The sequence below is a fragment of the Temnothorax longispinosus genome, chromosome 7 (assembly GCF_030848805.1).
Source record: "Temnothorax longispinosus isolate EJ_2023e chromosome 7, Tlon_JGU_v1, whole genome shotgun sequence".
Taxonomy (NCBI): Eukaryota; Metazoa; Arthropoda; class Insecta; order Hymenoptera; family Formicidae; genus Temnothorax; species Temnothorax longispinosus.
The window spans coordinates 176,524-191,520 of record NC_092364.1 but is presented as its reverse complement, the minus strand read 5'-3'; the positions used below and the strand labels follow the sequence as shown (position 1 = coordinate 191,520).

Genomic DNA, 14,997 nt, shown 5'->3' with positions numbered 1-14,997 from the left:
TTACACAAAGGACGAGACATCTAAAATAGTCGGCTAACGTAGTGAAAACCGCGTTGCGTTTTTGTTCGAACGATCCGCGGTTTAAAAAAAAACCAACATTCCATTATTTCTTTGCAACTCTCGCATTGATCTCGACGTTCGCGTCGCTCGTTATTAGAGAGGCGTGATATAAATGCCCGGATATATCGAAACGACTGCACTTCGCAGAACCCCGACGCGAGACACGAGACTCCGATTCTCCTCGTGGCTTTTAGGTTAGATCAAGTTGGGTTAGGTTACGTTGAGTTTTGGAGGGTGCCCTCTTCAGTGCAAGTGCTGAGATTCACGGCGACGCCGACGCCGACGCCGACGCCGACGCCGTTTTGTAACGGCACGTGCGCGCGTGCGCGCTGACGCGCGGGAACATTTCGCGGTATCTTCCAGGCAAAACGTGTTCCGAAATGTATTGACGAGATCTTAGGAATCTTAGGGATTTTGTTGGCCATCTTCCTATCTAGATTTATTACAAAGAACGACGAGATCCTGACGACTGAGAATCGTCTGTCAACGTCAATTTAACGTTTATCGGCATTCACGATATTTACGCGATCAACTTCTTCTTTTTTTTTCCCCCAGGATATTCCATATTAACATCAGATAACAAGACGTCAAAATGTAGGCTCTCTCGTTTGAATCGAGCGAACCGAAAATTCATACTTATCTGGAAAGCGCGGTTAAAACTGCCGTCTGTCGGTTATCTCGGCGTGATATCGCAAACGCGCGGCGCAAAGTTCAAATGAGCGAAACTAGTAGCGTCTAGTTAAAGTCCTAACAACATTCTCTTGGAAATGCATCGCGTTTCTTACCAACGAATAATAATCGTACGCTTACTTGTGATCGATAGCGCCAGATATATCTCTCGGACAGATATCGCGCCCCGCGAGTGAATTTCCAGTCGCGAGTAAAAGAGAGAAGGAAAGAGAGAGGACGGTTGACGGTATCTTGGAGTAAACTCGTTCAAGGCTGCGCTCGCATAAGCGTATAACTCGAGATCAAGTCTCGGGATTGACGCTGCGTGTGATGGCGAGAGATATGGCGCGCTTTCTTTTTTATCCATCCTCTCTTTGCAAATTTACAAAGCTTATCGATATACTTAATCGTTTCAATTAGGTTTCGTATCTGCTGTATAGCTAGAGATTGCACGCGCCAAGACTTTAAGCAAAACGACTCGATACTCGACGATATTCGATACTCGCTGTTGAAGCGACCCGGCGCGCCCGCGCCGACGCGAAACAATTTCGTTCGGTTGACGATAAAACTTGCTCAGCAAATGGAAACACTCACCGTCTGACGGTTTCTGCTGTATCTCATTTCTCGGGTGTACCACCTCCGTTTCTGTCTTGTCACCGACTGCGTCACCGTTCGTCTTCTGATGATGGTGATCCACCACCTGATTGTGAACAGGCGTAGGAGTGGCGCCCCGAGAGCCGAGGCTCTTCTCCCGGGTTTTCCTCTCCTTTTGCTCTTTGGTATTCGAAGGCAGCTCGGTGGCGTTAAGTTTCCTCCTCGGCGGCGAGTTTGACGAAGTTTTGGTTAGATTAGGGAATGGCTCCCTAGTAGGAACGGGATTGGCGCTCGAGGCAATGGCGGACGGTTTCGGGATTTCCTGGGTAACGTTACTCCAATACGGAGTAATCGGTGTCTGTACTACATTGGGCGAGGAGTTGAGATGTTTGGTGACTTCGGGTCCAGGTCCGGTTCCAGTTCCGGCTCCGGTTCCGCTTCCAACTACGGCTGTAGCTACAGCGCCAGTAACCCTAGCGGCCTCGGTTTCGGTTTCGGCCGTCACCGTCATCGTTGCCGTTGCCGTTGCCGTTGTCGTCGCCGTCGCCGTCGCTGTAACTGTCACAGCCGTTGTTTCGATGTTAGGAGTCGACGCGGTAAGCTGTACGGAAACAGTATCTTTATTCGCGGCCACTGATGATACGACGGGTGACGATTCCTCGATCGTCACGCTCTTTATCTCACTCCTCGGCTGAAATTCCTTTACCGGAAGTTGCAACGCTTTCGACTCCGTTTTTGTCGCGTTCGGATCGATTTGCGTCATGTTACTAGATGTACCTAACGATTGACTACTTATCGTAGGCGGTACCGTTTTGCCAGCGCCAGCGCCAGCGCTAACGCCGATATTTTTTGTCATAGGCGGACTATTGCTACACTGACTATTTGCGTCATTAGCGGGATTGGTTTCAATATTCGTTAACGACGTTTGCGCCGTTGTTTGTATCGTGTTAGGCGCCGTTTCGGACGCGCTCGTCGGTACCGTGTCGGATCCCTCGGTCGCGGCCTTCGCGACGCGAGCCGCGAAATCAGCTATCACCTCCGCACCGTTATTCTGTAACAATCACCAAATCTGCGTGATAGACAGTGGCACGTGCTATTCATTCAGGCATTACGCTTGATAACTAAAATTTTGCTCCAAACTCAAATCATAGGGCGAGAGAAATCACAAAACAAAAGCACTTGGACGAACGAAATAAATGTTCAAGACTTTACAAATCTGTCACCCTACAGCCATTGCATCCTCCTCAACTCGTACCGGACAAATTAGAAAAAAAAATAATCGATATCGAGTTACGATACCGAGGTTAAACGCCCTCGCGAGAAAAATTTTTTGTTAAATTCCGAATATTTTCGGAATCACTAATCGATCCATCTTTTCCGATCTTTTTCATTTTGTGCGATCTCAGTACTTACTTAATCTGCTAGAGGACATGGCTCATGTGGGTGTACAGATACACAAGTATTAACAATCGGCTGTGAGAGTCAGTTTCAAATATGTACGTACATAAGATACTCTTGCATTATACAGTTAGCTATTTAGCGAGCACAGACTTGAACGCTAAACTCTCTTAGCCACGTGTCGATATATTTCGATGTAGCTCACCTGTGGTTGTGGCGTTTCGCGATTACTGGATTCACCACTCTGCATAGTTTCATTATCTTTATAAATTTCATCACTTATATTTTTGCCCGTTAGCGGATTTACTATGTCCAAAATGGCATTCTGCCCTCGAGGTTTCCGAGACCTGGTAGTACTGTTAGTATTTGTCGCACCACCATTATGTCCCGAGAATACATCTTTAAAAGAATAAGATTACATTTTTCAATTTAGATTACAATCCTGTTTTGCGAAAAAAAAATGAAACTCATTAGTTTAAAATATGTTACGTATACGTAACACTCCAACTTGATATTCTTTAGCTCGATCTTTTTGAGTCTTTAAAGAGATAGAATATGAATAACAACGACTAACCAACGTATATAACAAGTAGATTTGAAAGCAACGTACCAGCTTGCGACATAGGTATACCCATCGAAGGCAGAGGTTGGGCTTGTTGAGTAGGTTGCTGAAGCGTACCTTGAGGTACAACTGGAGCACCGGCTTGAGTAGCGGCCAGCGGGCCTGGGACATGTTGCGCTCCACTGCTGACCGCACTTGTACTCGCCCTAGTCAAACTCATCGTGTTTGACGCTGTGTAATAATCTGTTGGAAAATATAACGATTCATTTGACTTGTCTGAATCTGGCGTCGAGGGATAACGTGAGTAGGAAAACTCACATCCATGCTGAGGAGCGGGCGCATGAGCATATCCGAACACATTTGGTAATTGGATTGGAGGCTGAAAGGGGAAATACGATTGATTTTGATGCGGCTGGTGCCTTTGAGGTGGACCAGAGAACTGGAAATAAAGAGAGACACGTTATTACATTTTAATTCGACTATATGGATATACTTTTTGAGAGAGAGAGAGAGAGAGAGAGAGAGAGAGAGAGAACATTTGGTTATAAATAAAAAGAGGATAATGAAAATGTAATGAAAATATGAATGTAATACATGTAATCAGTACCTGATGAATCGGTAGTTGATTGTTTATGGGATACACCGATTGCTGATGAGGCCCCGTGTGAAGACCGTGGACTTGACTTTGACCTATGTACATTGCACTTGCCTGCACCGGCAAACTAGCCGGATGAGGATATATGGCAGGTGGTTGCCCTCCACCTCCACCTACCCCGGCCATCCCGACCACTGGTGTTCCACTGGCGCCTTGGCCACCTCTGTGACTGATACCTCGCGGTTGTTGCGGCCTTGGACCCGTTTGATAATAGCCCTGCGCAAAAGATGGACGAGAAACGTAAAGTTTCTTTTCAAAAAATCGACTTGTTTAAAAAATAAAATAAAATAAAAAGATTTTCTTCTTCATTGCGCTAACAGATACGTACTTGAGACGCCGGTCTGTTTTGCGTCGGTACGTAAACTTGCTGTAAAGACGGCGGCTGCGTCTGCAAGTGGGCCTGCTTTCCCATTTCCTGAGGCGATGGTGTGTGTACAGGTGGTGTCGTAGTAGGCGCTGGACCTTGTGGCGGTTGCGACTGCACTCCTGGGGTCGGGGCTTGCGAGGGTACTTGCCCTCCGGCGGGACCTCCTGGTGGTATACCCGCTGTGGATTGCCCTATCGTTTGTATGCCGCCGAGCGGCGGAGGCCCTCTGCCCGTGGGTACTCCTACATTACTCGCCGCGTTTCCGCCCACTTGGCCCCCTGGTTGGGCGCTGTAGTTTCCATGAAACTCCGATCCTGAAACAAACGTCACAACTTACTCAACATGTATCGATATTATTTACAATCATGTAATTGTCTAATTCACGCGAGTTCTCGCTACTTGAAATCGTGCGAATCACGACCAAGTGTTTGTTCACGTTTACGTTTTTATGGTGCAATAAATGCGCACGCATAAAACGGCAACTCGATTAAGGCCAGGTTAGGTTACGCTTGCGATACGAAAACACATTTTCCGCGGGATATTTTTATACCTTATACATACTAGATTACTTTTTTATTTAGACATGCATCTCATAGTATTTTGTAACAGATTGCCCTGCTTTCAACTTTTAATACATAAAATATGCGGCAAATATGTAAATCAATGTTGTTGTTCGTATACATAAAATAGCATGACACTGGAAATATATAAATTATTTCTTTGCGTGTGTGTGTGTGTGTGTGCGTGATTATTTACATATATTTCTTCCGTTTCTTTCGTGGAGCATCTTTCGTTGAGCAGATGTTATTGCAAAAGTCGCTTCGACCATCTACGCTAGATGCATACACCAGAAACCGAAATGAATCATACTAGATCAATTAATCTCGTTGTGTCTAGATGTGATATTATCTTAGATTGTTCTACTAAAAGGACTAGTCTCTTCGAAAATAAATTCGCACATGCCTATGTATATCATATGATAAAAAGAGATAAATTCGTTTATTCATTTCTAAAATACGTAAAATCTCCAACATGTAACAATACGTGTCAGTCTCACAGAGATCACTAAAATATATAGATATTAGAAAAGCAATGTATTATATAACTAAAATAATTTGTAATAACTTGAAAACATTACTTCTGAAAAAGAGGTAAAAAAAAGGAGGAAAGTAAGACGACGTGCTCGACGAGGAAAAGTATCCGAGTTGTTACGAACTAGCGAGGAACAAATTACGCGTCAACTAATTACGAGCTTACGTAGCCTAGATTAAAGTAGAGTACGGATGGACACCTGAAACACGTCGCGTTCAATCTCGATAACATTTCTTCGCCTTTGCTTTTTGCATTCGTCCCGCCCCGTTTGCCCACGTCGCGTGTCGTCCCAATTAGTAATTACTCGCGAAAGACGAATACATACGACGCCGACGTGCACGAAACATTGACGTCAACGTTCCCCGTCGGATGTCGGATCGCCAAGCGTCGAGCGAGATAATCCCGCTGGGGGCAATCGTCCTCGAGGCTCGAGCTTCACGAGTCCATCGCGGTCCGCGCGGCTCGGACAAGAGGAGACTCTATTCAACGGATGTTGCCCCATTTCCTCCTTTGGTGTTAAACGTAAACGAACGCGCGCGGAGGCAGAGGAAAAACGGACGGTTCCGAGTCGAAGAAAAATACGGGATCGTTTGATCGTTTCCCCATAGATGGTTGCTCACCGTTACGAGATCGTTCGCGCAGATCCGCTCCTCTCCTCGTGAGCCGCGCGGGTTCGCGCGATGATTCTCCAGACGGCGGCGTATCGTTACAAAAGCGCAACGTTGCGAGCGCGACAACGAGACTCAAACGTGGACAAACGCATCGACGGCGACGGTCCGACCTCACGGACGGCCATCTTTGCACATGTGGGCAGGGACCGGGGGCGCAGCGCTGCCATCTGTGGCTTCGCGGCGGCATCGATTCGCGGTTCGCGGGCCGTCCAGTCCAGGAGCGACCCTGCGGGAAACGCGCGCCACTCCGTCCGCATATGCAACGTATCCAACATGCGTTTCGCGTTGTGTGTTTCGACTAACGATAAATAGATCTCGATCGAGGGTGCGACCTGGAAATCCTGGAATCGGTCTCGCAAACGCGTTTTCCTACACCTTTAAATTAATTCCTAAATTCCTGAAATAGTTTTACACCAAAGAAAAAGCTAGCTTTTGATTTCGAGAGTACTCTTGTCGCTTGGGCGAGATAAACGTGAAACTTTTCAACCTTCCACCAGGTCCGCGTACCTTTCCTCTCGCGTCTCGCTGACGGGATCACGTCGTCGCATCGAAAATGCGATCCCACATCCCACGCCAAGTTACGATCGGGTGGAAAGGAGGAGGAAGGGGAAGGGAACGGGGCCTAGAGAACGCGCGATCGAGAATGGGGAATGCGGAGTGTCATGCCTGGCCTCGTACGTCATTTCCGGCGACGAATGACGTATGCAGGTCTCACACACCCCACCCATCGCCGCGTCGCACCGATTCCGTCGGCCGTCTCGGCGCGGCGGCCTCGGCATGAACAATGCGCACAGCGCAGCGCCGACTGCGCCGTGCCGCGTCACGTGTCACGTGTCACGCGTCACGCCGCGTTCGATGCACGGTACGCTGCGCACGATTCTTCAATAGACTTTGACTCCGGGCAACGTTAACGAGCCTTAAACACGCCGTCCACGCCGATCGGAAGCGCTACGGCACTGCACGACGGCGCGCGGCCGGCGGCGGCACGCTCGACGTTGGAGGCCTCGAGCCGTGAGAAGGATTAGGTTAGGTTAGGGTTAACCTCGCCGCTCGGGAAGCCACGTGGGGCGCGCGCGGCATCGGCATTATCTGTGAAACGAGAAAGATCGCTCCGTGGAAACACTTGATCGTGAATCGTGACAGCGGCTTCGCAGTAACAGGAGCAAGGTTACCGCGAGGAGTACCGGACCGATTTTGTGGAGTCACAAGGCGGAAGCTCGTGCACCGCAGGTCGCGATTCGTCAAGGATAAACGCGCTATATTATTCGCTACGTTCTCGCGTTATTAATCACACTTGATCCAGTGTATTCTGATCGTTAATTCTTCCCAAATGGTTTCTCTTCCCCCCCTCCAAGTTTCGTATTTTGAGGAAGAAAATTTCTTTCCAGAAATCTTATCGTAATCTACGTTTATGAATAGAGTTTTAGAAAGGAAATTTTGTTAGCAATATAAATTGTCAGTAACGCAGCTTTGAGGATGACGTTTCGAAAGACCGAAATTACAAATTTACTGGCTTCGATCGCATCGCGGCATCCTCTAACAGCCGTGTCTCAACGAGAGGAGAGGAGGTTGAGATGGAACGGGACGTATCGCGCGAAGGGAAAGGATCGAACGTACCTTCACGACGGTATACAAGGTGGAAAGCGTTTTATCGATTGACCTATATCGTGAACTGTCTAAAGCGCCGTCCAGGGGCGCTAAGAACTAACCTAAATAACAAGCCACCCCGATATATCGATATCCGCATGGCGCATAGCAGGAAAAACGCCCGAACGCCACTGCTCAATAAAAAAAATTTGAGTGAATCTCGATTCATACATTTCTATCGCGTAGACGCCGCGCCGCGCCGCGCCGCGCCGCACCGCCCAGAATGTCTTTCCTCCAGTGATTCCATCCGCATCCGAGACTCCGACAGAGAGCGCAGATAGCGACTAAATAACAATAGTAGAAATAATGTTGCATTCACTAAAAAACAGTTGATCTAAGCGACGATTCACAAAACGGAGGGAATTAAAAACGATATTGAAGCTTTGCATACGTCATCGTTTTAATGTGACAACGGCATTGTGTTCATTCTCGCGAGGAAAAGAAGAGAAGAGAAGAGGAGAGGAGAGGAAAAACGATGAGAGAGAGAGAGAGAGAGACGACGCGGCTCGAACCCATGCGTCCGCAAATAGACACAAATGATTCGACTCTTGACAGACAGGTCACCGGGTCAGATTAACTACCCCCGGTGCGCTCGAAAATAACGCGCGCCTCGCATCATTCCGCTCCGTGATTGCGTGCACCCGCGCGCCGATATTCGGGCGCCCAATGTGTTGGTCGTGCGCGATAAAAAAAATCAGAAAGGTTCAACGATCGCGATGACAAGAGTGAGTCGGGTGGTCTCTCTCTCTCTCTCTCTCTCTCTCTCTCTCTCTCGAAATTACGTTAGCGCAGGTCGTATCGCGCGACGAGTCAAGGATGGATCCTGCGGGAGACCGAGAGGGTAAAGGTAAGAGTGAGGGTGTGTGCTTGTGCGTGTGCATCGGAGATAGGAAATAAATACAAATAAAAGCAGAGAAGCGAAAGAAAGACGACTGTGTTACCATCGTCGGTCGCGGGTCTTTATGTCCACGATGGAGCAAGTCAACAGCCGCGTTCGCTATTTCGCACGGCATTTCATATCGTCGCGCATGCAAAAAGAAATGACGCGTGCGTTAAGCACGTATCGCAAACTATTGGAGATTGAGGACTGCGTATTGGAAATTAGAATTCAACCACGTGAGACAAAGCGATAGATTTTAAGTTGAGAAGAGAAGATAAAAATTATCCGCGTGGTCAAATTTCACTATCCACGTCGCAGCCCTCAATCTTCAATGCGTTGTTTGATGTGGGCTTTAAGGCGTTTTTAAGGTTATTATATACCGATAGGAATCGGAGAAGCTATCGATGCGCTGCAAGGAAAGGAGCGAACAGAAGCACGAATCAGTCTAATGTAGCTCGAATTAAGATAAGATCAAACTACACGCACGCACACGCACACATACACGTCGTGTAAATAGAGATGCTTGAAACTGTGAATCCAATGTCTCATTTCGCCCCGTGTTATCGCTCACGACGTTGTCCGCATTATCAACGAGTGTACGCACAGTCCAATATTTAAAACGCACTTGCCATAATCTTCTGAGAGCCACTTCTCACGGTACAAAGAATCCTCGTAAATTAATTATATCATTCCTTCGAAGATTCAAGACCGCGACTTTAATATCATCCATCTTAGATAAAAAATACGTATAAAACGTAGAAAAATTAACCAGAGTAACGTGATAGATCAATTTTTAATCGGTAAACTTGTTGAAACAATGTTTTCATTGTATCATACAATATGTCTGCGATACGGCAGCTTGGTACTTTCAGGTATGTAAATTATGGATCGATATAATATGAGAACGTTGATATACCTATCGTTCATATTAGAGTTGTGATCAGCAAACGTAGCCTTCAGGACGCCATCAAGTACGACACCATTAACGATCGATTGGGAGTTGGGGTAGTTTTAAAAATGGGCGATTCAAGTTTGATTCTACCATCGCGCACGTGAGAACGTTTTGTTTCGAGTGGCAAAATATTCTTCTGTGACAAAAACCACTCCCCAGAAAGAAAAGTCCATCCCAAGATTGAGTAAATATTGTAAATAATGTAAACAAGCGAGGACAAGAATGAGCCTCGATATTCGAAAAGATACGCGTATACACGTAGATCCGGATTTCGGTTTCGATACGCGTATAGACAGACTTTGAAGATCGACGAATCGTTTTCCTGGCTTTCCGTCACTCGTCAGCTGTTTGGCGCCCATCCAGCGCCCAATCTCGCGATCGGACGACGCGACGCGACGTAACGGATAATTAACCGATCGGAGATAAAATGGTCGCTAGACGACTCGACTGTAAGACTGAGATCGTTTCGAGGTATCTGCGAGGTTTGCGAAGATCGCGGATCTCACAAGCTCGCGCAAATCGTACGCGTGATTTTTCGTCCGCGACAGTTTCGACCTCGCTGTTATCTCGCGGAAAAGCCAATGTTGAACTTGCACGCGCTCTCTTCTACTTACTATTCGCGGTGACTCGGTATTGGGGCGGCATTTGCGTTTGCTGTTGTTGCTGCGGGGGCTGCTGCTGTTGCTGCTGCGGTTGCTGCTGGTGATGTTGATGGTGGTGATGACCGAGGTGGCTGATGTTGACTGTGAGTTGGGGATGCGTCAGTTGATTGAGGTGGGGACTCGGCGACGGCGGCGGCGGCGGCTGATGGCCGGGATGCACATGGTGATTGTGACCCGGCTGCGGGTTTTGGGGATGCGACGCCGTGAGATGGTGGTGATGATGGGGACCGCCACAGTGCGGCATCAGACAATGCATGGGTCCTAAGGCACCGACGGCGACACCCACTGCGCCCTCCTTCGAGACGCCATATCTCGAAACCATTCTTCCGGATGGAGCAGCCCGGTCGCTGCTCGCGCGGCGGCTTTTCCCTCGCGCGAGCGACTTTGCTCGCGCTCGCGCTCGCGCTTCTCCTCCTCCTGCTCCTCCTCCCCTCGCCTCACGGCTGAGATCCTCCCCTCCTCTTCGCTCCCTCGATCGGTGGTTAGAGACGACCCGACGCCGTTGACGAGGCTCGACGAGGTGTGTTTACGTAACGGTAAATGCGGTAATAAAACGAATTCACGACCATCGTCGCGATCCGTCGTCGCGCCTTCTCTCACGATGCTCGATGCTCGATGGTCCGTGTTCGGTAGCTGCCGATTTTCCCCGGAATTGGCGCGGGGACGACGATCCTTCTCCTTCGGGTGGCGCGCAATCACCCGCAATCACGTCGCAACCGTTTACGGTTCGCGCCCGTGCCTCCTCGCCTCCTCGACAAGCGCGTGCACACCTCGAGCGCGCGACACCCGTCAACTCGTCGATCGTCGACAATGGCGCGCCATGGTGACCGCGCGCGCGTCTATTCCTCCGCTCGGCCGACAGTCCTAAATCTCCGCCGTCCCCGGTGGATGATGGCCCTCGTCGCGCTTCTCCCCACGAGCGGCATCAAGCATAGCCGGGCTCGTCCCGGATCGGAGTATCCAACCACGGAAGGGGGATATATGCCAAACGCCAAACGCCAGACGCACACACGTGGTCGGGATTCTCGACGAGTCACCTTAGAGAGAGCAGAGCCTACGCCGCGCACTCACTTGGCGAGATCACTCGCGAGACGTGACCTCGTAGCACCTGCGAAACGATACGAGGACCTTGCGAGAATGTCGCGCGACCGTCGCGCGCGGCCGTCGCCGACTGTCACGGGACTCACGTCACGGGAATATCGTCGCCGTCGCGCGCGTCCTCGGGATAGGTGGCGGACTATCGCGTATCGCGGCTCGTCCAAAATCGATATTTAAGGCTCGACCGTCGCGCGTCGTCTCTCCCTGCCCGCGCGCTACAGCGCTTACATGTGTACGTGTGTATGCGCGGGTCGCCCACTCCCGCGCTACGCCGCGGCGCCGCTACGGAAAACTGCGTGCCGTTGGAACGTGACGAGCTACGTCGGAGTCGGGTCGCGAGCGCGTCGAGGACGAGAAAGATTCTTACAATTAACCGTCGGCCCTGCGCCACGGCCGTGAAAGATCAAAAAGATCGAAACGGCGCACGGCGGCGCGGTGAGGCTACTGTTGACTCTGCACCGTCTGCACGGCGCGACGATCGGGCGCGTTCGGTTGCCCGCCGAAAAGTACCGAGCGCGCAACTCTCGCCCGAGCCCGAGCCGCGAGCGGGTAACCCTCTCGCGTTTCGTCCGTTCGTCGGGGATTCGGGACTTCGGGATGCGCGTACCACGTTCGAACGGGAGGAAAAGCGGGAAGAAGAGCGAAGAGGAATGATCCCGAGGAACGATAACGATAACGATAACGATTTCGATTTCGATTTACCATCGACGGCCGCCGCGTCAATCGTCGAGCGTCGAGCGTGGCGCGTTCTCACCCGCGTGCACGTCCGCCCGCACAACCGCCACCGCCACCGCCACCGCCGCAACACATAGCGCGTACACGCACGTACAATGGCGCGCGGACGGTCTTATGGCGCACAACCACGATCCCGATGGATAGACGGGAAGAAAGAAAGAGAGCGAGAACGAGAGAGCGTCGCCGTCGCCCTCGCACGCTCGCACGTCGGCACTCACCGCTTCCACTCTTTCGAATAAGTACGACTGACTTGCTTGTCGCTAGAGTACGATACGATTTGAGTCGACATGAGGCGCGTACCCTTCGCCAAGGGACGCGCTACGTTGAACTGAGGCAGACCAGCCCTTCCCGCAGCCCGCAGCCCGCAGCCGCACGACCTACGACGAATCGCGTACCGCCAGCTGACTCTACCGCCATCTAGCTATTCCGCGACTAAATAATGACCTCCAGGAACGTAACGACGTTTCTGTAAGCCTCGCGCGCCTCGCTCCTCTCTCCGCGCTCCGTCCCGCGCTGCATGGTAGCGGTAGCCTTTCCCCCTATCGCTTCTCCAAAATTCGTCAAATTTTATACGATAATCTACCACGTAATTTGCAACAAGCGGCTCTATAGCTTGTGTCGCGAAACCTTAGTGCCGACCTGATACGATGAGAAACGCTTCTCATTTTACTCCATTTGTTGCAGACACGTGTTTGGTGAGCTACGACGTAGCTCGCTGCAGTTTTAGAGTGTCCGCATCCACTCTATTACAGAATTTATATGCCGATTGATTAAAACGCTGATATTTTGTTTTTATTAACGAAGCGCAGCAAGTGGTTGCAAATTATGCGTTGGGCTTTATTAATGTTTAAGGAAAGACAAAGAATTGCTTTAATAAACGCAAATTATTCGGTGCTTTGTCCAATCTTTATAACGTGTGGATTGTTTCTTTCTAAGCAATTAAACACAATTATATATGTTGCAACCTTAGCAATCCTGTACATATATACTTATACATACTGTTCACGTGCGTTGAACCGCACGTGAAAAAAGGAAAAACGAGAAGCAAGCAAGTCTTTTTACTCTTGCCTTGAGACATATGTACGAAATATGTGACTGGAAAAAAAGCAAAATTAAGAATGTATTTACTTTATGAAGTCCCTCCCTCTTTCTTTGCCACATTTCCGATAGAGCTATCAACATTTACTTAAAAAAAAAATATATATATATATATATCTCTTTGATTTCATCTCTTCGCTCGATAGTTCGTTGCGATAATAAAGAGAACCTTGTTTCTTCTAGTTTCGTAAATGGTTTGTTGCCAGAATACACATCGTGCATTTATTATGTAAGCAACGTACGTATCGCTCGCCGTACGTATTACGCGTTTTATCACAAGAGCATCACAAAAATAAATCTTGTCAGCCTGCTCTAACGGCGCAACGATGCTAATTTATACGTACCTGCAAACGTGTCACAAAGAAACGCCGGTAATATCTATATACGCGTCCGATAGAGCACAATGGACAACGATGGCGTACGCAGACGCAAAGGGTCGAACCGTTCGACCGACCCTTCGGATGTCGTAAATGCGGCAAATTCAAATATGACGACAGATATGAATAAATTCGAATGCACGAATGCTCAAGAAATTTAGGCGTAAATAACATTAACACATATATTTTTCAGCAAACAAGCACAAGTACCTAGGATGTTAAAACGAACGTTCCCAAGGTCCCCTTTAGTCTTTCGGTTCAAGAAAACGAGTTGGCTACTTACAACTTTGTTCGTTTGTCGACATGACGTTCAATCTTCTGCAAATCTCGAGAAAACGGTCGAAAACTCAAACGGATACTCGAAAGGCAGAATGGTCAGAGAGAAAGTTTGTTAGTCATTTATAATATGTAAAAGTAATAAAAATATTACTTTTAGACTGAGAATTCTGAAAGAAAAGTAAAAATCGAGTCGAACAAAACTTATTCACGTCGAAACGATTTCCTGTAGGATCTTATTATTGTTACTCTAACACGTAGATCGACCGTTACGGAAGTAAATACTCTCGTCTTCTCTCTCGCTGCAAAGGTCACTTTTGTACTCGTTTCATAAAAGCACGTTACCTTGAAATCTGCCACGAACGACGTCCAACGGTTTTCTCAGAAAACTATAACGATCTTTACAAATCTCACAACGTTTCCCTTAAATATATTGGGATTATTGGGAAGATAACGTGCCGTGCAAATTCAAAGAGATGTAAAGAAAAACTACGATATTTGATAAATAATAAAATTCTACGTATAAAATAATAACACGGCGCGTGATGAAACATGACACAACTTTGCGCTAATCTTTCAAATTATAAACATCTTGTGAAACGTGTAAATATCAGGCGTACATCTATACTACATATAGAAACAATTCCCTTTCTTAAGTTTCCTAAATTATTTTTCAAGAGCCAGAGGAAAGGCAACATTAATCGATGGAAACACTCGGATTGATTCATATTTATTTTAAGAAGAGAATAACAAGATAAAAGTTCGTTTCGATATGTCTACTTTCTATTTTCGTATCCTTCCTTTGCTCGACGTCCCTGCTTGACAACATACAACAGATCTTCAAAATTAATAATTTAAGAAATTGAAGATAACGTTAATATCTACTTTATCGAATTCGTACTAAAAATATGGCTTTACACTTAATATAGTCGTATCAAATGTAAATACTATATTGAGTTTCAATATCACGGTGAACTCTTTGCTGATAAAAAGTAAGAGATCGTCATATTTATCAAATATACAAGCATTCCAGAATTCAAGTAAGTTTTAACACTCTAAGCATTTATTAAAAGAAAATTGTTTAAAACTTTAAAGACTGAGGAATTTTAAGAGATAAATATAGAAAGACAAAAACTATAAAGTAGAGAGACATAGCAAACCGACATTTTCAGCCATCTCGTATCGCACTGTTGGACAAAATTCT

At 47.8% G+C, this 14,997-nt stretch overlaps 1 protein-coding gene across 6 annotated transcripts in view; it reads right to left on the bottom strand.

Annotated features, from left to right (window-relative positions):
- Eif4g (eukaryotic translation initiation factor 4 gamma) overlaps window positions 1–14,997 on the bottom strand; it is a 43,321-nt gene that overhangs the window by 15,741 nt on the left and 12,583 nt on the right. For 2 of the 6 annotated variants that reach the window (XM_071784072.1, XM_071784073.1), the window contains 6 exons: window positions 4,267–4,619; window positions 3,891–4,154; window positions 3,602–3,722; window positions 3,332–3,526; window positions 2,927–3,120; window positions 1,324–2,374 (listed from right to left, as the gene is read on the bottom strand). In XM_071784072.1, coding sequence (XP_071640173.1) covers window positions 1,324–2,374; window positions 2,927–3,120; window positions 3,332–3,526; window positions 3,602–3,722; window positions 3,891–4,154; window positions 4,267–4,619 — 2,178 coding nt within the window. Of the gene's footprint in view, window positions 1–1,323; window positions 2,375–2,926; window positions 3,121–3,331; window positions 3,527–3,601; window positions 3,723–3,890; window positions 4,155–4,266; window positions 4,620–6,017; window positions 6,271–10,161; window positions 12,413–14,997 lie in introns of those variants that run through there. The other 4 variants (XM_071784071.1, XM_071784070.1, XM_071784069.1 and 1 more) reach the window with 4 other exon arrangements.